This window comes from Struthio camelus, chromosome 9, assembly GCF_040807025.1.
Source record: "Struthio camelus isolate bStrCam1 chromosome 9, bStrCam1.hap1, whole genome shotgun sequence".
NCBI classification, from domain to species: domain Eukaryota; kingdom Metazoa; phylum Chordata; class Aves; order Struthioniformes; family Struthionidae; genus Struthio; species Struthio camelus.
Window position 1 is genome coordinate 3,006,624 of NC_090950.1, and position 22,041 is coordinate 3,028,664.

Below are 22,041 nucleotides of genomic sequence, written 5' to 3' on the forward strand. Positions count from 1 at the left end.
CGCCACAGCCAATGAGGGGGGGAGGGGGGGAGCGGCGGGCCGGTCGCGCGGGATGCGCGCACTTCCGCCGCGGCGGCCGGGCCTATGTACCAATGGCTGCTGGGGGCCCTGGGCGCCCTCCTCGCCGCCGCCCGCCGTGCCGCGCCGCCCCCGGCCCCGCCGCCGCCGCCGCGCAAGAGGCCGCCCCGCAGGTCAGCGAGCCGCCCCGCCGCGCCCCCTTAGCCGTGGGGCCGCCCCGCCGCTCCGGCTCCCTCGCGCAGGCTCGGCCGCAGCCGCCTTGGCCTCCGCCACGGTGCCCGCCGGCGGCGGGGCCTGGCCGCCGGGGAGCGGCCGCCCGGCGGGCCTCGGTCGCCTCCGCTCTGGGAGGCGGAAGCTGAGGTGGTTGCTGTGTTGCATCGTAAGCTTAGGCCCGGTTTTGTCTCGTTCCCTGGGGTTTCTCTCATTCCTGCTGCTGTCTCTCTGGGTCTGCCCTGGCCCTTGGCCCGCTCAGAAGCCCTGTTCCCGGGCGGCAGGGCTGGCGCCGGGCCTTTTTAAGGCGTCTGCATCATCCAGCATCCTTTTCCGCCCTGGCCCTGGAGCCGGTGAAGCAGGCTGGGCTGCAGTGCTCGTTCTTGCCCCAGGCTGTTGGCCTTTTTGCCCCTCCGTGGCGCTCTGTGCTTACGGTCACGGTTACTTTGCGTGTCCTGCGCAGATCAGTTTGACTGCTGGATGTGCCTACTGAGTCCATTAGCAAACTCCTCCCCTTGCTCACTTTCTGTCGTAGTGGGGGTATGAAGGCAAGAGATTTGGAGCACGTGTGTTTTCTTGGAGCAGGAGGGACAATGTATGTGTATATAGGGTTTTATTGGATGAGGGAAAGTCATGACGGGGGATAGAAACGTGAGGATCATAATATGGTTCGCATATGTATACAGAGCGGAAGAAAGGGGGATGCTGTCACAGATGTTCACTGTTGGTGTTTCTAAGTGACCTGGAGCCCTGGCTGATGGCTGAACCATCTCTGTGCCTGTCTGAAGGGAGCGAGCGTACTGCTTGCGTGCTATGGTTTGCCAAGCATAGTCACTTCCTCTGTGAGGAGCTGTTGCTCCAAGAGGTTCTTGAGGCTGTGCTTAGTATCGGGCGTTTCAGAGTGAACGTGAGAAGTGAAGGTGTTCTGAGCTTGAAAGAACCAGTTGCTGCATAAGTAGTTTTTCACAGCTGCTGTGCAGTAAACAAAGAGCAAAATCCCAAACTGAAGAATTCACCTTTGTAGACACCACAGACTTTTATTTCATAGTTTGGCCAGGAAGGCTCTGTTGGCTAGCTGCTCACTGGAAATAACAGTGCTAAGCAAGTGGGATGAAAGGCAAATGAAACTGCATTAGGTGGCTTCAGAAGCTGTCCTGCTGCTGAATATAAGTTTTCAAACATTGTTAACTGAAACGTGCTGTAAAATGGCAAAGATATTGTCAGGTCACCTTTGTGAGTTTGTTCAGGGAAATGTAAAGCACAAAACTCAGCTGTGGATGGGGCAAGTGCTTATTAAAATTCAAGTGGAGCAGAAGAGTGTTTTCAGCTAGCGTTGTAGCACGATAGGTGCAGGAAAGTTTTGAGCTAGGAAAACTCCCATTCACTGTTCAAAACTAAAGCAACAGGTGAACAGCGAAAGTAACAAAACAGTGAAAGTCCCCCAAAAGTTGCTTGCTTTGCTACTTATAGCCCCTTGCTGTTTTCCCATAGTAGAAAGAGGAAAAGCTGGGGCTGGTGAAACCGGTGGGGAAAGCAGATACACATAGCTACTACTGTAGAGCACTGCTGAAGTGCAGTACTCAATTTTCTTTGATTAACCTGTGAAAATTTGAATTTATCTGCAGCTTTATATTATAAACCTTAATGAACTGTTCTCTGTGCTCTTGCAGGGCAGGGAGGGGGGTTTGAAAAGAACAGAGCCTGAGCTTACGCACATACATACATACATATATATATATATATATATATATATATAGCATTATTGCACTTTTCTAATACCTTATTTTTTTTTCCTGTGGCTGCTGAAGAGGAAAGTAAAATGATGGCCACAAATGGGTGCCGTCTCCCCTAGAACAAGGGGAAGGATGCGAGCGTATCCTTGCATGTACAGCAGTCTCAAATGGCTCATGTTTTCTGGCCTGTTTTTTCAGCTTGTTTCAAATATTGTTTGACATCAGTGTCCTTATTCCTGTCACCCAGACCCTTGGTAAAACCTAGATTGTAATGACAGAGCGTAACCTCCTCAGAGGAGGTGTTTGCATTCATGTTGGAGACAAAGGTAGCTAAGCATAGATTCATTTCTTTCCTAGCTGCCGTCTTTTACCTGTCTGCGTTCCCTGGCCATGCCTACTTTAGACAATCAAGGAGTTCCGAATTTACATCTGAATTACCAAGAGATAATTCATCTTTCCCAGTGATCAGACTAATTCTAAACACCCAAGTATTTGATAAATTAAAAAAGGACAAAATAACGCTCTCACAGATGTTTAGTGCTCTGCTAAAACTGGAGGATGATGCATTTCTGTTCAAGAGCAGTTACTGTTACCACAGGCACGTATTTAAACTATGCTTACCTCAAAATGTAGCATTGAGAAGGGTGAACTGTACTTTGGCTCTGCTAAGACTAATGCTGGAAAATTTTCACTGAAGACCAGCTCAGAATGAAACTTAGCTCTTGCTTTACAAAAAAAAAAAAAAAAGATCAGGAGGACACAGACATATTTTTATCCTCTTCAGTTTTACCTTCTGAAATATCAAACTTGCACTTAACACCTGCCCCCCCATATTTTCTTCCTGCCTTTATTAGCATATCAATAGCTCTATATGAAAGGTGCAGTTAAGGATATCAGTTATGTTTGAAGAGCTTTTCGTGCACCCGATAGAAAAGGAAGATAGTCCACTAGTGATGGTACCAGCTTTGTTTGGGAGCGTAACAGTTTTAAAGGAATTATTTTGTTGAAGAAAGACCAAAGAATCCTTACAGTGCATCACAGCCTTTTTGGAAGCAAAGGGAAAAGCCATTAGAAAACACTGTCTGTTCCCAAAGTGAAACCTTTTGCAATGCTTCCTCTTTGTATCAACTGATTATAATACTTCAACTGGCTATTGCCGTATGCTTAATAAGGAAGGGTGTAGCTGACAAGTTAGTTAAGCAACTAGTTCATGAGCACTGATTTAGCAGCAAGTTATTTAAGTGGGTATACACTTGAGTTGCTTTCCTGTCCTTAGACTTTTCTTTTTCTGCAGCTCACTTAATGTAGTGATATATATCTGTACATATGACTTTAGATTGCTTGGTAATCTTTAGTATGTCCCTTTCCTCAAGGGCAAACTTAATGTATTAAGTTCAGTAGTATTTTTTTTTTGTTTAGTAACAAACATAAGGCATTGGGTGATATAAGGAGATGTTAATGGAACACATGTGAGAGAGAGGCCGAAAATGCTTTAGTGGGAGAAGTAGCTGCCTGTGAGTGGTCTGTTGCCTGCAAGGGGCGTGTGGGATATTGATGAGAGATGCTGCAGCAGTGGCGGTAACTGCGGTTGAAGAGACCTTCACGTGTTTCTGTCTGACATGATCCCAGAGGTGGTTGGAGGGGAAAACTTTGGGACATGAAAGCAAATTTATAAGTGTGGGCCCTGTGAAGGGAACTCAGTCTCTTAGAAGCTTATCTGTGGTTGCAAAACGCTGTTCTGCATGTTCTTTCCTCAGCATTCAGTCACCTCTGGAAGATCCTGACCAGACTCAAGCAAAAAAGCGAAAATCAGGTATAACACATTATAGAAATAATTAATATGTCTTATTTTTCTTAGGTTTCATGTACCTCGGAAAACTCTAGCTTTTGTGCTTAATCATTATTACTGAAATTGGCTTTTCAAGCCATTCCTTTCTCCTTGCGATCATCTCTGCAGCAGGGGCCTGAGAACGTATCATGGGGTCTAGCCCTACATATGATGTCATCTGTGTTAAGTGAGTATGATAGGGTACAATACTTCCACGGCCAGTAGGGAGATATCCCAGATCAGTAGAGCGGCATGGACTACGTTTGGTGTTTTCTGGCTGTGAGTGCATGCGTTTGAGCAGCAGAGAGCGTTTTTCGGTCAAAGTTGTATGCTCCCTGCCATTTATATTCATGATGATATACCCCTATCAGTTCAAAATACCTATATCTTTTGTATTTTGATAAACCATTTTGAATCTGGGATATTAAGGAAAGTAATTTTAAACTGATATCAGGCAGAGAAAAATGATGTTTCTGATTGTCGCCAGCTAGTGAGCGTTAGAAAAAGATCTGAACTGAAAAAAGAAGATACTAGTCTGAGCTCAGTCCAAATCAGAAGAGTTTGGCATGTGAATTTGGAAAAGGTAGAGGAGAGCTGGGTGAAGGATGGAGGTGCAGCAGAGGCTAGGCATAGGAGAAAACAGCAGTGTCAGAGAGTGGAGGAGTGGTATTGCTGCTCCCTTGAGTGAGGCTTTCTATGATATCCCCTCTGCAAAGTGATTACAGTGTTCGGGGTAAAATTATGCAGCTGCCTGCAGACATGTTAGTGCCTCTAGATACCATCTGCATTGGTCATGATTTGAGATAGACTGTTCCCCTTGAAAATCTTGAATGAGAAACAGGGAGAAATTGCTGCTCTTGAGGCTTTGTGACTTTTACTAGCATGAGTTCTAAGAGGAGAGTTTCTCAGTTATTGCTTGTCAAAGGATGTTGCCTCTCATGTAATGGTAGGGACTGCTGAACTGCCAATGTGTTTTCCAGACTTAAGAGTGTAAAACAATTGTAGATATGTCAAATTGATGTCTCGCTCCCCTCTTGCTCCTCCTTTTAGTAGCATGACCAACCCTCAGTAAGAACAATTTGCAAGTCTTAGTAAGTAGGCCAAGTCTTCTAGGAACCTGGTACCATCTATGCCCTTGTCTGCCTAACTGTCCTTCTCTTATCTCAAACAAATGCTGTTGTGTAATATCATTTAATCTCTAACACAGTCTTTTATTAGACAATCCTGGCTTGTTGATGTTTGGAAATGCTGCCTTAGGGTTGCGTGTCTCTGCATTTTGAATACTGAAAAGAAAAAGGTTGCGTAGCTTTGGTTTCTAAACCTCAGTGAACATCTTCTCTCAATTAGTCAAGAGCAACATGTAGTAAACTGTAAGAGTACATGCATGTGTGGAGGGGGTGAGGAATAGAAACTGTACCACGTGCTGCTTTTCTTGAAACTCTGGATGTTCCCAGAGGCAGGGTGTCCTTGAAGATCTGACTGCAGACTTGTGGGTTAGTCTTTGAGCCTTGGTTCTGAAGACTTGCTAGGTGAGCTGACTAATACAAAACTCGCCACCAACTGTTGTTGGCAGTAAGGTGTGTAACTTAAAATGAGTTGTGGTACTCTAGATGGGATTAAGGAGATGGATTTCTATTTATATTAAAGCTGTAATCCCTTTTTTAATCATGTTCTTGTATGGCCTTTCTTGGTTTTCTAGGTTATGCCTTCTGTAAGCCTAAAGAGAGAGTTGAAGAAGTTTCTGCTGTGGTGAAGTTTCCAGCCAAGGCAGCAAATAAACACTGGAAGGCTTTGGTCAGCAATGCAGCTCCAAGCACGGAGTCTGTGGAAGAGGTTAGCAAGAATTTCGAAAACAGGCAGTGATGATACTGAGTGGATGTGTGCGAGATGAGCTGCTTTCCCTAGTACATCTTAAAGTTGGGCCTACTCTAAGGCTGCACAGGGCTAGGTTCCTCTTTTCCGTTTATAACAGGCGGCTCTTGTGAGCTGGGTTTGCCTCATTCAAGTCTGAATACTCTGCTCTAGCACTTTTAACTCAGGAGCTAAATGTTTCTCCTGTCTTCCAGACCTTTAGGGTAGTTCAAGTTTATAGCCTTTAGTGGTGTTTGCAGGCTATTACTTTTTTTTTTTTTTTTCCCTCCAAGCTTGTAGTTAAGGAATCAAAATATATTACCTTGCAAGAAAAACTGCATATTTTCCTCTGGAAAGCCTCTTTCTGATAGGTACATTATGTACTGCTCCATGAGTAGATCCTTGTAGGACTTCAGTTTTGTGAAAGTGACTCTTGAATTGCTTGATTTCATAGTTTGGTTTCAAAGGTGTATCGTTATTTTCTCTATTACCCCACTAGGATAAGAGGAATAAGAAACAGTTATGTTCTAATTATTGGCTCTTGAGAGAGTCTCCAGCTCTTTCATTTGTACAAAAATTATTTTTCAAGGACTAATCTATCATACTTCAGAATGTTTAGGAGCTGACAGTAACAGAACTTAATAATAGGTCCGCATTGTTTTAATGTATTTGAGATTTCTTTTATTTTTTTTTTCTGAAGAACGACATGCAGTTTTAACACACTAAACGTTCACGATCCAGTAGTTTTCAATTATCCAATTCTAAGCAATATTTTATTCTACAAAGTACTTCTAAGTGAATCTCATCTGTAATCTCTATACAAAATCACTGCATACGTGAGATCCTGTATTAAAAGATTGAAGTGTACTTGTCAGAGGACCCGTAGAGATCTGCATTCTGCTGTCATCTGAATCAGTAAATTATAGTCCCATAAATTATAGAGTCATGATACAATTGACTTTAAATTTCAGGAGTATTATGTGTTTGCTTGGATTTGCATTCAGGTTATACTCACACAGTTACTTTTTTTGTTTTTGCTCAAGACTCAGTCCACTGCTTCTGACCATTTGTCTAATAGACCAGCAGGTTCTACACAAGATATAGAAATGCTACAAGTTGGTAAGGCTCACATCAAGGTGTTTACTTGTTCCTTTTTCACCCTACCTCACGTGTTGTGTGATACCACCCTGAGGTTTATGTACTGATTTTGCAGTACTAACGTTGGTAGACACAATAGCAGGTAAAATCTAGGAGTACTTCAGTATGAAATCTGTTTTCTTTCCTGCATCCTTGCATTGCTTCTGATTTTGGGCCAGGCATTTGTCTTGTCACCTCAGTATTAAGTGCAAGAGCTATGTCAGATGCAGTCCTGCAGTTCTGATATGTTTCCTTCAGCCAAGCCCACGGTACATTGTTCTGCACATTAATTTTAGATAGTATATCCTTGATAATCCTTTTTTATTTCAAGTTTAGACTGGCAGTAGTTTGTGTGCCCAAATTTCTCTAGCTGCCGATATGAAAACCTGCAATTACCATAAACGTAGTAACCTAGTACAAATGATATTATGATGTAACAGGGAAAAATAATATAATTCATTTTTGGTGACGCTCTTCATTGTAAACTCATAAAACTTTAGTTTCCTTTCGTAGTTACTGGTGGCATGTGCTCTTTCATAGACAAAATGCCTTGTGGAACCAATGCTCACTTGAATAAAGAAGCATTGTCCCTGTCTCATAAGACAATCCCTTGCTTGAGGTAAGAATCCTTTGATTTTTTTCTTTGACTTCCTCTCTGAAAGGTCTATTCTCGTTCCCGTTTATTCTTGAACTTTCTACATGTTGTCTGACATTTGTATCTGGCCGCCTACCTTTTTCCAAGGTACTCTCGAACTCTTTCAAGCTGCAGTACTACAGGATGGTCTCCAGCTGCTTTATTTCCAACAAACTTTAAACTTCTTACTTAAATTTGGATTAATGGTCTGTAGTAGGGGGAAGTGTGGAACTTGAAAAGAAGAGGTTGAGACCAGGAAGGCTTGTTAGAAGCTTCCTAAATAGTCTGACAGGAAAAAAACAAGTTGCTGCTAAGTGTATGATGTTGAGCATAAAATAGCTCATGATTTAATAAGAGGGGTCATCTTGACTTTGCATTTGTTTCTAATTGTTTGGGTGATGCTGAAGCATTGCTTGTCCGCTTATCTGAGTTAGAAATAGTTGGAAGAGGGAAGGAACGGGTCAGCATGTGATTTCACACATTTACTGTTTGCCTCCCAGTCTCAAAATTAGATTGTTGTCTTGTGTGTGTGTCCCAGCTTGGAGTTGCCATGACGAGAAAAGCAGCATCTATGCTTCAGTGTGCTAGCTTTTAGAACAACTGAAGTTCTGATGACATGAATAGCACCTGTGTGGACCTTTGATCTTCTGCAATGACTGAAGGCATGGACTGCTATGGAAATGACCCTGAGAGTAGCAATCTGCTTAGAGAAGTTTTACTTGCGGAACTTCTCATACTTTCCCATTAGGTATTTGATAGCAAGTCGGACCTGAAAGTCATAAACTTCTCATGTCTGTCTCCATCGTAATCGATGCACATGCTTTACAAAATTGTTTCTGGTGGAGCTTGAATCAGGAGGTGCTTACTTGAATGTTATTGTTTCTCTTGCCATTGATATTTCTAGCACAAGCAGGAATGGCAAACACCAGATCAAACCAACTCTAGAAGAGTCCTTAACACTGAGGCCACCCATTAGAGAGCATGCTATGCTAGAATCCACAACTTCAGCATCTAGCAAAATGGGGAGGCCTTTTTGTACTGCTGAAGAGGTAAGCTCGATGAGAAAAGTGTCTTTTGAAATCCAATAACTTAATTGTTGCAGTAAAACTGTATCTTCACTGCGATGAATTTTGTGACATTCAGTGCAATGGATATAGCTAATGAAGTTGAAAGGACACTTCTGAAAGTCAGTGTATAATGTTTTATCTGCCTTTGTGTGCACCAAATCTTGAAATAGAGCAGTCCTTGGTTGCCAAAAGACTGAATTTTAAGGTGTTCCTATGGAAGTGATGTGCTGGGGAAAGAACCCTAGCCAGTTTCACTTGTAAGCGGAACTGTACTGCCTTGTCACTGAGTAGATCTTTGTTGCAGAGTTGACTTGAATTCTTGTTCAACGTTTTGTCTTTAACCTAAGTGCTGTCTTTACCTAGTGACTTTAAAAGGATGGTGCAAGTAAAAATGGCACAATTGCCGATAGTACTTTGTTGAAGGACTGAGAAGCCCTTCCTCTCCTTTCCTCCCAGGATCTGAGGCAACTGTTGGAAAATATTTGATGAACCTAGCTTATATTGAAGAAGTATCAGAGAAGTGTGGAATATGGTTGAGATATTTTGAGGACTCGCAGCAACGTGGTAGTTGTGTGCATTGACAGGGGTGCATGCTAACCTGAATTGTGCTGGAAGTACGGACCACACCTAAAGAGGAATGAGAGTGTGGGAATTCCTGCTAAAGTAAAACCGAAGACTTTGCCAGGATTCTGGGAACACCTGTGCAGTCTGCACCAAATTTAGATTACAAGTATTTTGTTGCCTCATATGCAGTGGTTATAATGTGTTTTTTTGCTTTTTTGTCGTCCTCCCCCCTCCCCCCCCCTTTTCTGCTAGGATGTCCAGAGAGGTGAAAAGGAGAAATACAAACAACTCTTGAAACTAGTAAAGGAAAAGTATCCTAGAAGCTGCCCTATTCCTCAGTCTACAAACTTCTGCAAGTAATTACAGAAAAAAACACTAACTTTTTAGTAGCAACTTTGTATCTGTTGTACATGGGAAGAGGGAGGGGATTAATCTTTTGCTGTCTCAGGGTTCTGGATAGTGTCCCAGGGCAGGTGTTGGGGCCAAGTATTTTGTCATGTGCCCTGGTGTTGCTTAAGGTTAGAAGTATTTTGTGGCTTTTAAAACAAAACAAAACAACTCCCCCAAGCTGAAGCATGAATATTCTAAGAAGGTATATTCTAAAAGTGAAGATTTGTTAGTTAGTATGAGTGTGTTTCTCTTTCTCATACTCCTTTGTTGTATCTGCATTAAGAAAGATGGTATGTAGTTCTGGGAAGTGTTCCTAGCGGCCTAACTTCTAGTACGGGAATCCACAGCACTGATTGTAGTACCATTAAAAAGAATTTATCTTCCTCTCATTTGGAATTGTTGAGTTTTTCCTTGGTCAGGAGTCCTATTTTATCGGAGAATGGGAAGCTTTACTTAAACCCAGGAAATGCCAAGTTTTTGCCCCTGCCTCCCCTGTACCCCACAAGTCCTTCTCGTGCGCTTTAGCAGGAAGGTCTCTCTTTGCAGTACACAAAATTGACAAAATGCTATTGCTGTCCTGTGTGTAGAATTCCAGGGTTTAAAGCAACCAAGAAAGGGAACTTCTGTGTAGTTTTGATTCTTGAATACCAATTTTAAGTATATTAGTATACTTATAGCTAGGTGTGGCACTCCTATATATAGGAGTGGCAAGAGGTTGCACTAAATTAACTATGCCAGTTATAGTTATACTTCAAAACTGCAAAAGGGAGGCTAATTGGTGTAAAATAGTGATGCCAAGATAGTGCTAAAATTCCGGCATGCCTTTCTATGTAGTAAGATAGTAGAAAATGCCATCTTTTCCTGCAGTTTCTTTTAAATGTTCTGAGACGTGGATCGTTCTCATAAGCTTAGAAAAAGCCTAACTCTCCATTTGGTGATTCATGGCTAGAAATCATGTAAACACGTGACTTCAGATCAAAACGGCGTAGGACATTTAAACATTCTGGTGCATGAAAATGATGTGGGAAACTGTTTCAAATCATTCTAGGTGCACCTGCATTAGCATTTTAGGGTGGATCAAGACTCTGCTTCTGGAATCTGATATCTCAATCATCGATTTCTGTGCTTTGGTTCATATTGCAGTGCATTCTTGGAGCATGTGAAATAGCTCCATCTGAAAGAAAAATCTAAACCAGAAGGTGTTCTTATTGAGCGCATCTAATGCGCTCCAACTGTGAGTGGGTATTTAGTACCTGAAGTCCTGGTAGAACTAGGCTGAAGTAAAACATCCCTGAAATGTGTATATTGTGGACACTGTGTTCTCAGTGTCTACTGTTTCCCTTACAGATCCATTTCTTTTGAACCATGCTACTTGCTAATGTAGAAGTAGCCGTAGCAGATAGTTCCTGTCATTGCCAGTTGCAGCTGAAAGGTTCCAGGAGAGACCATTGAATGGGATCAGAAGTCCTGCATAATCTTCATACAAATAGACTGAAGAAAATATTTAAGGCTTCATCAAGGACTGTTGTAATGAATGCTATCTTGTCCCATAAAATAAAATGGCCTCTTGGCAATCCAGATGTTTGTAAGCTATGTAAAGTATACTTTTTATTTTTAATAAATACATAAAGCTGATGAAGAAGTAAAGGAAGCAAGTTTTATGACTTATTAGTCTCTTTTAAAATTCTGAAAAGATAGAGAAATTGACCCCTGTATCTTCAGTGTGTGATTTGAAAGTAACCAGGCTTTTGACTGTAAACTGCCTAAATGTTAATAGAATGCCTTTTGGATTTTGTGCATCTCCCACACTGGTTTCATCACATTTCTTCTAATGGATTGAACAACATAATTTTATTTTACAGGCTTGTATTTCTTTAATTTGTAGTCTCCAACTCTGTAGTGTAGACAGTCATGTAGAGGTAAACTGTTTTCTTTTTAGTATATTAGTATGCACTGATAACACATACCGTATGTATAGAAATTCTTACTCTTCTCTCGTGTTTTTTGCTGCATCAAAGTGCTCAAGTCTACTCCAAGGAACCAGTGACGACTGCAAGTCGTCTGGAAGAACAAAGACGTGGAGAAGACGTCTACCAATGTATGACACTAAAAACCAGTGAGTGTCCCTGTGATTCATATCTGTTCCATTTCGTAGGTAGACTTAATGAAACAGAGCATTTCCTTAACTCTTGAAGGTATAGTCTATACTAAAAGATTTGTTAGTACTACTGTATTTTCAAGCTGTGACTGTTTATAAGGAACTCTGAATGGGTTAGAGCATTTATGCTGGTATAGCTTATGTCAATTCTTAAAATGAAACAAGCTCTTTCTGGAAGGAAAGAAAAAAGGAGAAAAAAAAAAAGAAATTATATAGTCACTGGCTGAGTGGCTTTGTAAGACTTTTGTTGGAGTGAAAAGGTTTGTTAAAATTACACCTGAGAGCCATTACTGTATTAATGATGGTGTAGACATAACTCTACGCTCGCACGGTAGTAAACTTTTTAGTATCTGACTGTTTGCAGTAATGGAGTATGATACACTGATTGTGCACCCTTAGGTGCCTTTTATTTAATTTGGAGATGGGATTATGTGTTACTCTTTAATCTCTTTTTTAATGCTATACTTGACTGTTTTCATGATAGCACAGCTTCAAAATCAGATAAGCCAGTTGCATCTTTTCTGGATGGGCAGAGTACCACTGTTTATATCAAGTTAGTTTCTTTTATATATCTTCTTCTCTAGCAAGTTGAAGGTATATAACTACTTAAGGTGACCTTAGCTGTGTCCTGCAGAGCGGGCTGGTTAGACAGGTTTACTGACAAACTACTTTCTTTTGTACCCAGCAGTGTGTTATAATGTCACGTGTTCATGTATATACATTTAATACTCTCCCAATCCTTTTTTTTTCCCCCTATTTGTTACTTAAACAATAGTTCATCAGTTCTTTTTACATATCTGTGACTTCATTACACAATGGTATGGGTTTTGAAATTATTTCTGAATTGGTACTAAAATTGGGGGAAAGTGTGTTTTGCGGTGCAAAGTGACAATCTATGGAGTTATTGTAAAATCACTAATTTGGTCAAGCGTGCAATCTAGACTTTAAGTAAACTTCCGGCTTCACTTCGTATAAGCTTGCACATGATATTCAAAAGGTGTGTTTGCCAGAGTTCAAACTTCCTAACCATCCAGTCATTATTAGAAGTTTGTGTTATCACCCATGAACTGAGAACCACACATGTCTCCTTGCAACTGAAAATAGATTTCTTGTTTTTCTATTAAAGGTTTCCCATCTTTTTGTGCAGGTATCAAATGTGCTGATGCTTGCGGCCCACAGTGGTCACAGAGAAATGATATGATCAGGTACAAAGTCTCTTTTAATCATGATTCTTGCTTCTTTTGGCTTTGTGTGTGTGTGTCTTTCAGCCTCTAGTAGCGTCCAAAAGGAGAAAAGTTGTATTTATCATCTCCTTGTGGAGGAACAGCAGTAGCTAGCTTGTGAGTCTGGAATTGCTCACAAGCCAATTGCATCTCAGGTGCAGCTCCCATGCCAAGCCCGTCTCTGTGACCAACAGGACCTGCGCTGGTGTGGAATCTGCTGGGTATGCCAAGTCCTTTGCTATGGGAAGAGTCGGCAGAGGATGAAAGTGGTGACGCTGCCAGGCTGTTCTTGCATTTACAGGGAACGTAGCCATTTTCGTCGCTTGCGAGTGTCTTTTCTGCCTAACCATTAACAACTTGGTATTTCACTTCTCTCACTTTGAAGCTAGTCTCCTAAGCGTAAGGATAAGGAAACTTGTAAAGCCTAGCGGGATTGAGGCAGTTTCTGTTAACTTACAGGATGCTTTGGGTTTGAATATGAGACTGAAAAGGAAGTGTGCCGTTGGGGGGTTTGCCTGCTTGAGAGGGGCTTTGACCAGAGAATGCTTTTGCACTAGCCACTTGAGCAGGAGGGGATATGAGTTCAGATGGCTTTGTTTTGTTGAAGGAAAAACTGATTTTGGCTGCAGTAAGTACAGTCACTGGGAGATATTTTCTATGGCAGTCTGATGCACGTGTCTTTTTGCAGTGACCTTTCCTTAAAAAAAGAAGATAAAGCGTAGGTGGGAACAGAGATTTAGTTGTGGCAGTCCTGCTCTTTTTAGCTGGTTCTGGCCCTATTCTTCTCCCTACTTTAAAAGCTAGCACTGCCTTCAGCTGTGCAGCACTGTTCCTGTGCTTAAACAGTTACCAGATCCTCTAAACTCAAGGGAGAGAAGGAAACAAAATAATTGAGAATATGATGGGTTCAAGTAAAAGGAACGTTTTCTTGCCTTTTTTGCAGATTTAGCTACTAACTGAAGTCATTCGCCAAGGCTTGTGATATCTACTCTTACCATGCTGGATTGAATACCTTTAAAGCACAATGAGTGTGGGATGCCATGAGAGTCTGTTGTAGGTCTTTCCCCCTGGAAAGGGGGATCTTCGATGACAATGCAAATGCTTATTTTTGGAGGAGAAGGGACCTATAAACGGACGACTTTAATGTCTGTGTATTCGCTTGCTCTTCAGGGTCTGCGTTATTTTAATGATAATCCTTTCCAAATGGGGATAGTCACTCTCTTGACTAGCCTATAAAAGGCAAGTAAACATCTTCTAGCTGTCCATCTTTTACTGAATGTGCCGGTCTTAGTTTCAGTAAGCTAACCGTATTTGGATACAAGTACGGTTGCAAATACTTACGTTATACCTTGCAGTATAACGCCCAGCTTGCAGTATTTCTCACCAGTCGATCCCAAAGCATGTTACAGAGGAGGTGTTGGTTGCTTCCCTGTTTTTCAAATAACAAAACTGATGAAGAGAAACAAAAGGAATCGTGCACGTTTTGATGGAAGGAAGTTGGAAAGGCTCCCAGCTCTTCCTTTTATCCTACTTTTGCTGCTCTAAAGGAATGGTGCTGGGGGTTGAGATAATGTCTTCTCTTGTTCATGTATGCCACTGAGGTTCTAGTCAGATTCGGCTCTGCAAAAAGCATTTCTTAACCAGAAGAAGAGTTCTGCAGAATGAAATGTGACAGTGCTGGAAACAGCTCCTTTTTTTCTTTCCTTCTCTCAGGTGCTACACACCAGCAGAAAACTCCCATGAACAGGGAAGACAAGTGAAACAGGCCAGTGTGGGGGTAAGTTTGTGTTATTTAGTATTTCATTATTTACAAAATATGGCTATTTTAAATCATGAATTTCTGCACTCTATTCTTACATAGGTTTATTCAGTGAATGGTGCTTTCACAAAAGTTTCCTGCTGCCATTAATTTTATTTCTGACCTATTCAGAGCGCACTGCACTGTAGTATTTTTGCTCTTCTCCTCTTTTCTGTTGGGTAAAACTTCAAAGCCTATAGTGCGCAAACTTAGCTGAACCACGATACTAGTCTACAGCATCTTTAGTCTCCTCTTGTAGTCTCCTGGCCAGGAGGAACGGCTCTGGCTTTCCTCTCTGATCACGATTGAAATCAGAAATAAAAGTTTATCCATGGAAATAAGAAATACTAATCTCAGTCTCAACTTGAGACATAGGGGGGCTTTCTGAGCTTCTTAATGCTAGTTCCAATCAAACCAACCTTCTGCCTGTCTTGCCTCTGTTAAATTTTAGATGCAGTTTCAATGCGGCTATCAATAAAACTAATTTTGGAGTTTGCTGTTTGGATGCGTGTACAGAATCTCCTTCCTTTTTTTTTTTTTAAATACATGAGCAAGAGTTTCTGCATTATTTCCAAGCCAAACAAATCTGTATTTGTTTGCTAGCTTGATGTCCTTTTGTCTAACAGAGACAGCGTGGGACTGAAATCTCAGAAGAAGTGTCATTTAGATTACATCTGGCTCCTGTTTTGTCCAAAAAGTCATCTGCCCCTGATGTGGGAATTTCTTCTCTTCCAAGCTCAGAAAAAAGAGTAGAAGGCCTATCTCCGCTCACTGAGGTACCGTAGCTCTTAGTGGGTTCAAAGCAGAAACCTTTGAAACGGCCATTAGTGATTCCATTTGTTCCTGGTGGTTCTGAAGGCTTTTGGAAGTTTTGCCTTTAACCTCTTACCAGGTGTCTGTAGCTGTGACTTCATAATGCCAGGTTTTAAAGCTGACTTTAAGGGCTTAATATGGTCCACACATTCCTGAAGCTATGTTAGCCTAAGGGTTTGTGGCTGACTAGGCCAGCAACTGGTCCAGGCTTAAAAACAGTCTACCAAGGGCAGTATTTAATACGCATCTGTTTACTTACTGGTCCATACTGTTTTACTGGCTTTGCCTCTTAACCTATCCTGCCATGCAAATAAGACTTGAAGAGAAAGCTTTCTCTTCATCCGCAGTGCCCCATTACTTATGGGGAACCTGAGCATCTTGCGTGTGTCCTCAGGATCTCAGTCATACATGCACTGGCCATGGTGGCACTGCATATAACAGGGGTCATAGGAGTTAACTTACTAACTATATTCGACGGGGCTTAAGTGTTCTAGTTCCCTTCCTCATATGAACTTAGGCTTCTTTTATTCTTTGGAGTTACAGTCTGGCTAATCTAATTGAGCTCTTCCTTTTTGGCCCGTTGACAACTGACATGCAAGGCACTAGCAAATCAAAGCTTTACCAAAGTCTGCAGAGTAATGCTTCATTACAAGGCGGGGGAAAAAAGGTGTTTTTCTCATTTTGCTATCCCGGATTCAATCAAGGAGATGCTATTGCAGATCAGAGTGTTTTATTACTAACAGGTCCAGTGATTTGTTGGCATTCCCGAAGCGAATTTGGATGCAGATACCCATGTTGCAACCAGTCAGATGCAGAAGAGACTTCTGATTGCATGGCTCTAGTGTAATTACTCTGGTTTCCCTTTTTGCTGTCGCTTCCATTCCCTTTGAAGCTCACCACCTTCAGGTTTTTTCAGGCTTCTGTCTTACCTGCCTTGGTGTAGAAAATGCCTACTGTGCTTGGCATAAACATCAGTGTTGTGAGGGCTCCAGCTTTATGTGGGAAAAGAGGTGTTTGCTGTATTTCTGTTCATTCTTCAACTGCTTTATTGTGCTCGCTAGTCTGTGTGTTTTATATCGGCTTCCTTTGTGAAAACAAATTGGAACAACCTGAACTTCAAAGTTAGGACTCTGAAACAACTGTTTTGCTAACTTAGTAAAAAGCTGACAAAGCCACTCATCCTCTGCTCTGAAACTCTGTTGCTGATTCCAAGCTCCAGGATTACTCTGTCACCTGAACCTGACTTGACAGGCTTTAACAGGCCTTGTTTCAGTTGAATGCCATCTACGGGTTAGCATGCTCAGAACCTTTCTGAGCCGTTTCCTGTTTGTTTCAGGCCATGGAGAGAGAAGTCACTGCTGCATTTGATGAAGGTGAGCCAGATGAGGTCATGAGCAGTGCCTTCAAGCTAAAGGTTACCCGTGAGGACATCCACACGCTAAGGAACCTTCACTGGCTAAATGATGAGGTAAAACTTGTTGCAGCACAGAGGTGTTCTAATTCAGTATAAACTTAAAAATACACCTTGGCTCTCTATAGAAGTTTTATTTTCGTTCCCCAGATCCCAGAAGCATCTGGGATGCAGATGATTTTTAGGCCTTTAAGAACCCCGTACTATTGGAAGCACCGTTAATTCTTCTATTATGTAGCTTTCACAATTTAATCAAATTTGTATCTATGTTAGTTGGAGTGGGTGATAAGTGTTTATATCAAACTCTGCAAAAGTAACCGTGTGCAATATTCTCAGAACAAAAGCTGAAAGCTGAGACTGGAGATCTATGACAGCTGCTTAATGGTGGCCAGCAGATAAGTGTTGCTGCATTTTTCATTTGGTGAGCCAGTGTCCTATTTTTCATGTAAAGTTTGCTCTGTATTATACAGATCATTAATTTCTACCTGAATCTTCTGGTGGAAAGAAATAAGAAAGAAGGATATCCAGCGCTTCATGCTTTTAGTACTTTCTTCTATCCCAAACTAATTTCGGGGGGCTACAAAGCAGTAAGAAGATGGACCAGAGGTGTGGATCTGTTCAAGCAGGACCTCATCTTAGTGCCCATTCACTTAAGAGTGCACTGGGCACTAGCGGTGAGTGTAACAGGCTTTTCTTTGGAATTAGATGAGGAGAGAAAACAAGCAAGAAATTTCACTTAGGTTTTGTTCGGTGTGCAGCACAAGTTTGTGCTGTGTCTAATGTAATCATTTTCTAATAACAGGTTATAGATGTCAGAAGGAAGACTATCAAATACTTTGACTCAGTGGGACAAAAGGGTGACAAGATTTGTGAAAATTTGTTGTAAGTAACTGCTCAGTCAATGCTTTACTTTTGAACCATGAGAAGTTTTGTTTGTTTCTTGTTTTTTAGATTTCTCCCTTTAATACATGACTAAGTGACCTTGCTTTTCTCATAGATACAAACCAGAAATCTTTCTAATTCACTTCCTGCAAGTTGTACGTGAGTTGTGACATCAGTTACTTATCTAGTCGTGCAGTGTCCCTTCCATCCAGGGTCTAGGTTGCCTGGATTCTACCGACTTCACAATATATTCACAGCCAAAGCTTCACTGCCAAAAGTGTGATAGGCTTGTGGTACAAATAAACTAGTGTTGTTAGCAGTCAGTAAAGCTGGGCTATTCACTAGAGGCAAGAATTTCAAGGAACTTGATCAAAACACAGCCTGACTGGAAGAGGAAATGTGATGTTTGTGATGTCCATGGAAGGCATTGCGTTCTTCCAAGAGCTTTTCAAGTCTTCCTTGCACCCCGCTCTTTAAGATCTTTCAAATTACTGTAGCTCAGTAATGTCAGCGCCCCATGGCATGTCCACTCCTTTTTATGGTGAGCTATGCAACTCTTTATTGCTTAGCTTTTTCTTCCTCCTCTTACCTTGAGACTTTTTTTTTTTCATGCTTCTAATGTTCATCCTTTTTACTGTAGTGAGCATGTAACATGCTTCTCCTCAGTTCTTCTATGCCTCCTCTCTTCTGGTTTGATGTTTTAAACAAAACCACCCTCTGACTTACTCCAGCAGACTAGCCTCATGCTGTTACTGTTTGTCACTCAGAAGTCTGAGATTCCAGTTCAGGATAGATGTCTTGTAGGAAACATTTCCAGATGTATCAGCTGATATAACATAAATCTCAAGCATTATGCACACAGGTTTTTATATGTATAGGTTTGTATGTATGGATTTTTTACCGTTATAACTGTGTGTAACCCAGCATCCCTAGATGTCACTGCCGTCGATGCAGAAGTAGTAAAAACCTTTTAGTTCAACAGCTTTATAGATCAAGCGCATAAGAGCAGCCCCACTGGGTCAGGCAAAACATTGTGTTAGCCCAGTACTATCTTGGACAGCGGTTAACAGCAGATACCTGGGAAAGCATATAAGAACAGGACTGTATAATGAGTTTTTCCTCAGAGCATTCTTCCAGCAACCTGTGGCCTGGGAACTTCCTCAGTCAGGAGTGCTAGCCTTAATAGCCTTTGCAGTTGCTCTTCCAGAAATGCACCCAGTATGTGGGATGAAGGCGTGCCATGAAAGCATGGAAGGGCATACTGGAAGGGCTTGTTTTTTCTGTTCCCTTTCTGATAACATTTTATTCACTTTTTTTGATCTCTGCTGAGCAATGAGCTTATGCTTTTATGGAAGTCTCTTGGAATTTTTGGGTCTCGTTCCTGACCGATAGCCATTAGCTCACAGCCTGTCACTGTGTACGTAAAGTTAAGGTTTTGGTTTTCCCTCCAAATGCCTTATTTCAGGTGTAGTGAATAGCCTCTGACACTTTACTCTCCAGCCATTCAGTGTCCTTTGATCCTTCTGCAGCTCTTTTTTGTTGACCTAAAGATGGAGATGAAGAGTGGTTTTGTTTTGTTTCAAACAGCCAATACCTGCAAGAAGAGAGCAAGGAAAAAAGAAATCTGGAGCTGTCTTTTTCAGAGTGGATTCTTCACAGCATGGAGTCACATGTATGTGAGCACGGTTTAGATTTGAAACGTGAACTGTAGCTCCTCATCACGAAGGTCTTAACATATATTAATAACGCTAAGCTTTTAGAGAACGCCCGTAAGCCTCTCATGTTCTTAATGTACCACCTCAGACTGCAAGTGGACCAGGAAACCATGCTGGAATGGAATCTTAAGCAGTACCTCTCCTTGTTGGCTGAATACTTTTTTTTTTAATTAGTCACAAATTAAAAAAGAGAACATCCCCTGCCACATTAGGTGAATCTGGCTTTTGCCTCCGTTTCCCAAGTCATAGTTAAAGGTCTGTTTAGTTTGTTGGAGAATGTAAGCTCCTAAAATCAGTTTTGCATTTGGGCCTCTAATTCTTGCATGGAGTGTAAATCCTGGCATGTGAAAAAGCAAAGGGTTGAGGTTTCTCAACAAACCTCATAGTGAAAGGTAGTAGCTAAAGACTCAATTTATAAAACAAAGACTTTGTTATGCTGTGCACTGTACAAACCTCAAGACACCTTGCAGGGATGAAGGCTGCTATCCCTGGTTGGCCTGCCAGGAATAAGGATTTTAACATATAAGCAAAGGAGACAGAGGGAAGTGATGATGTGTGGTTAATTGGGTGTGTTCCTTGAGTGTGTGCTAGGAGTGAAAATTGCATAATGAAAGTAGGTTCACAAGTGTCTGATTAGTGTATTGTCTGTACAGAGTACTGTATGCTACTTCCAAATTGTCTTTCCATTAAGTAGAGGAAATTTCTCCCTTTTTTGCATTCATTAGGAAATTCCCCAACAACTGAATGGAAGCGACTGTGGGGTTTTTATGTGCAAATATGCAGAATATGTTTCTAGAGACAAACCGATCACTTTCACACAGGTGAGTGAAGCTTATTTAAAAAAATAAATAAATAAATTTATCATACAAATAAAAGACCTGCGGAAGTTACAGAGCTGTGAGCTGTGAAGTCTCAGAGGCAGGGGCAGAGGTATTGTCCTCTTCTCCATTTTTGGTGCATAATACCAGGGCTGGAACAAGGTAGAGCTGTGTTCTGTCTTTATTTCTGCTATCTGTTTCCTAGCAGAACCTGTGAAATCCCTCTGGGGCAAGGTACTGCAGATAAAGCTTTGTAACATATCTGACCTTTGTATATTTTGGGGAAATGTGTTCAACCCTTTGACCAGTTAAAACAGTTGCTGTTTTCAGAGATTTTTTTTTTTTTAATCAAAGGGTTGTAAACTCTTGGTTAATGAAGTAAATTTGGTTTTCTTGGGTTGTCGTGTCATGTATGTGTTTAGTAGTGGGGTGGGGCAACTAATGCTGCATCCAAAGTGGCAGGTGTGTTGACTTTTCTTAAAATGAACTTTAACATTAAGGAATTAACAGCTGGATGTTTATACGTATCTCTGCCTCTTTCTACTGTGGCTTCATATTTAATGGAATTTTTTTCTTTTCAGAATAACATGCCTTACTTCCGCAGGAAGATGGTGTGGGAAATAATCCATCAGCAGCTGCTGTGAGACATGCACTATTAGAGTAACACTGTGATCACCATGTGGTGACTAACTCTCATTTTAATTATTTTTCTAATGCCTTATTTCAAAAGGCAGCAGGCACACAAATTTTCCTCTTTAGGCTATAAAGTAGTGGTTAATTTTTTTTTCCAATTTTTGGAGACAGTAACTCTCTTTGAAATTAGCTAATGCACCGCAAGTGCAAGACAAAGACTGCTGTGCCCTTGCCCAAGGAATGGTTAACAACAGACGCTATGTGAACCTCTGCTCATACCTTGCAGCCCACGTGGGCTGGATTATGGACAAATGGGACTCTTATCTGTGGTGGTAACGGTTCTGTTACCAAAACTAATCTCCATAAGGACAATGTGCTTAGCTACTGTTTCCTCAAGGAGAGTTTTCTTCTGTTTCTGGAATATCCACAATCTACTTGATTCCTAAAACTGGATTTGTGATGACCATAAGAAGAAAGCATTTACAATCTTTGATTTGTAACAAATCCGTAGTGAAGCCCCTATAGTTGGGGTTTGTTTTATTTTTTTGTGCGTCTCCAAGGAATTATCTAATGTGAAAAGAGAAGTATTTATTTCTTTTCTTTATTAAAATAAATATGTAACTTATATAAAAGAGCCTTATTGGAATGGAACTCTACCTGATAAAGAAGTGGAGTGACTTTTTTTTTTTTTAAACTGAAAAAAAGTTTGACATAGCAAAGTGGTTTCTAGCTCACTTATAATCTACAATGAAGACGACTAGCCAGGATGAGTAGCAGCGCACCAAAGCCTCTAAGCATCTGTCACAAAATCCTAACCGGGCTATCGGGGTGTCATTAAGCAATGAGATGAGCAAGTGTAATACAGGTGATATCTAAGTACAGGTCTAAAGAACAGATGTCTCTTTGGGATGGCTCGGTAGGCTTTTCAGTAAGTAAGCTAGCCTATGCACATCTTGGTGAACATGGCCTGTCCAGTACTGGAATCTGTTTAATATAGGTGTCTCCATACAATATTTCAGAGAGAGCAGTGTACCTCTGTGGAAGTGGAATAAAATCTTCTAGCGGAGGCTGGTAGAGACGCACAGGATTTTGGACTGTGTCCTGCCAGATACAGTGGTGTTGCAGGAACCAGTTCCCTAGTGCCTCTGTGCTGGAGGG

The 22,041-nt window shown here is 41.4% G+C and overlaps 1 protein-coding gene across 2 annotated transcripts; it reads left to right on the forward strand.

Moving 5' to 3' along the window:
- The first annotated feature begins 42 nt into the window (after nucleotides 1-42).
- SENP2 (SUMO specific peptidase 2) lies at nucleotides 43-21,545 on the forward strand. Of its 2 annotated transcripts, none has more exons than XM_068955164.1 (17): nucleotides 43-191; nucleotides 3,719-3,774; nucleotides 5,489-5,622; nucleotides 6,684-6,759; nucleotides 7,318-7,396; nucleotides 8,316-8,460; nucleotides 9,295-9,398; nucleotides 11,451-11,548; nucleotides 12,738-12,795; nucleotides 14,527-14,590; nucleotides 15,238-15,387; nucleotides 16,761-16,892; nucleotides 17,306-17,509; nucleotides 17,638-17,717; nucleotides 19,305-19,389; nucleotides 20,158-20,253; nucleotides 20,832-21,545. In XM_068955164.1, the coding sequence occupies exons 1-17, from the start codon at nucleotides 85-87 to the stop codon at nucleotides 20,892-20,894; spliced, it is 1,731 nt and encodes a 576-aa protein (XP_068811265.1). In that variant the 5' UTR covers nucleotides 43-84; the 3' UTR covers nucleotides 20,895-21,545. The 2 variants fall into 2 exon arrangements, with proteins under 2 accessions (XP_068811265.1, XP_068811264.1); XM_068955163.1 differs by having other exon boundaries at nucleotides 67-191; nucleotides 12,717-12,795.
- The last annotated feature ends 496 nt before the right edge of the window (nucleotides 21,546-22,041 follow it).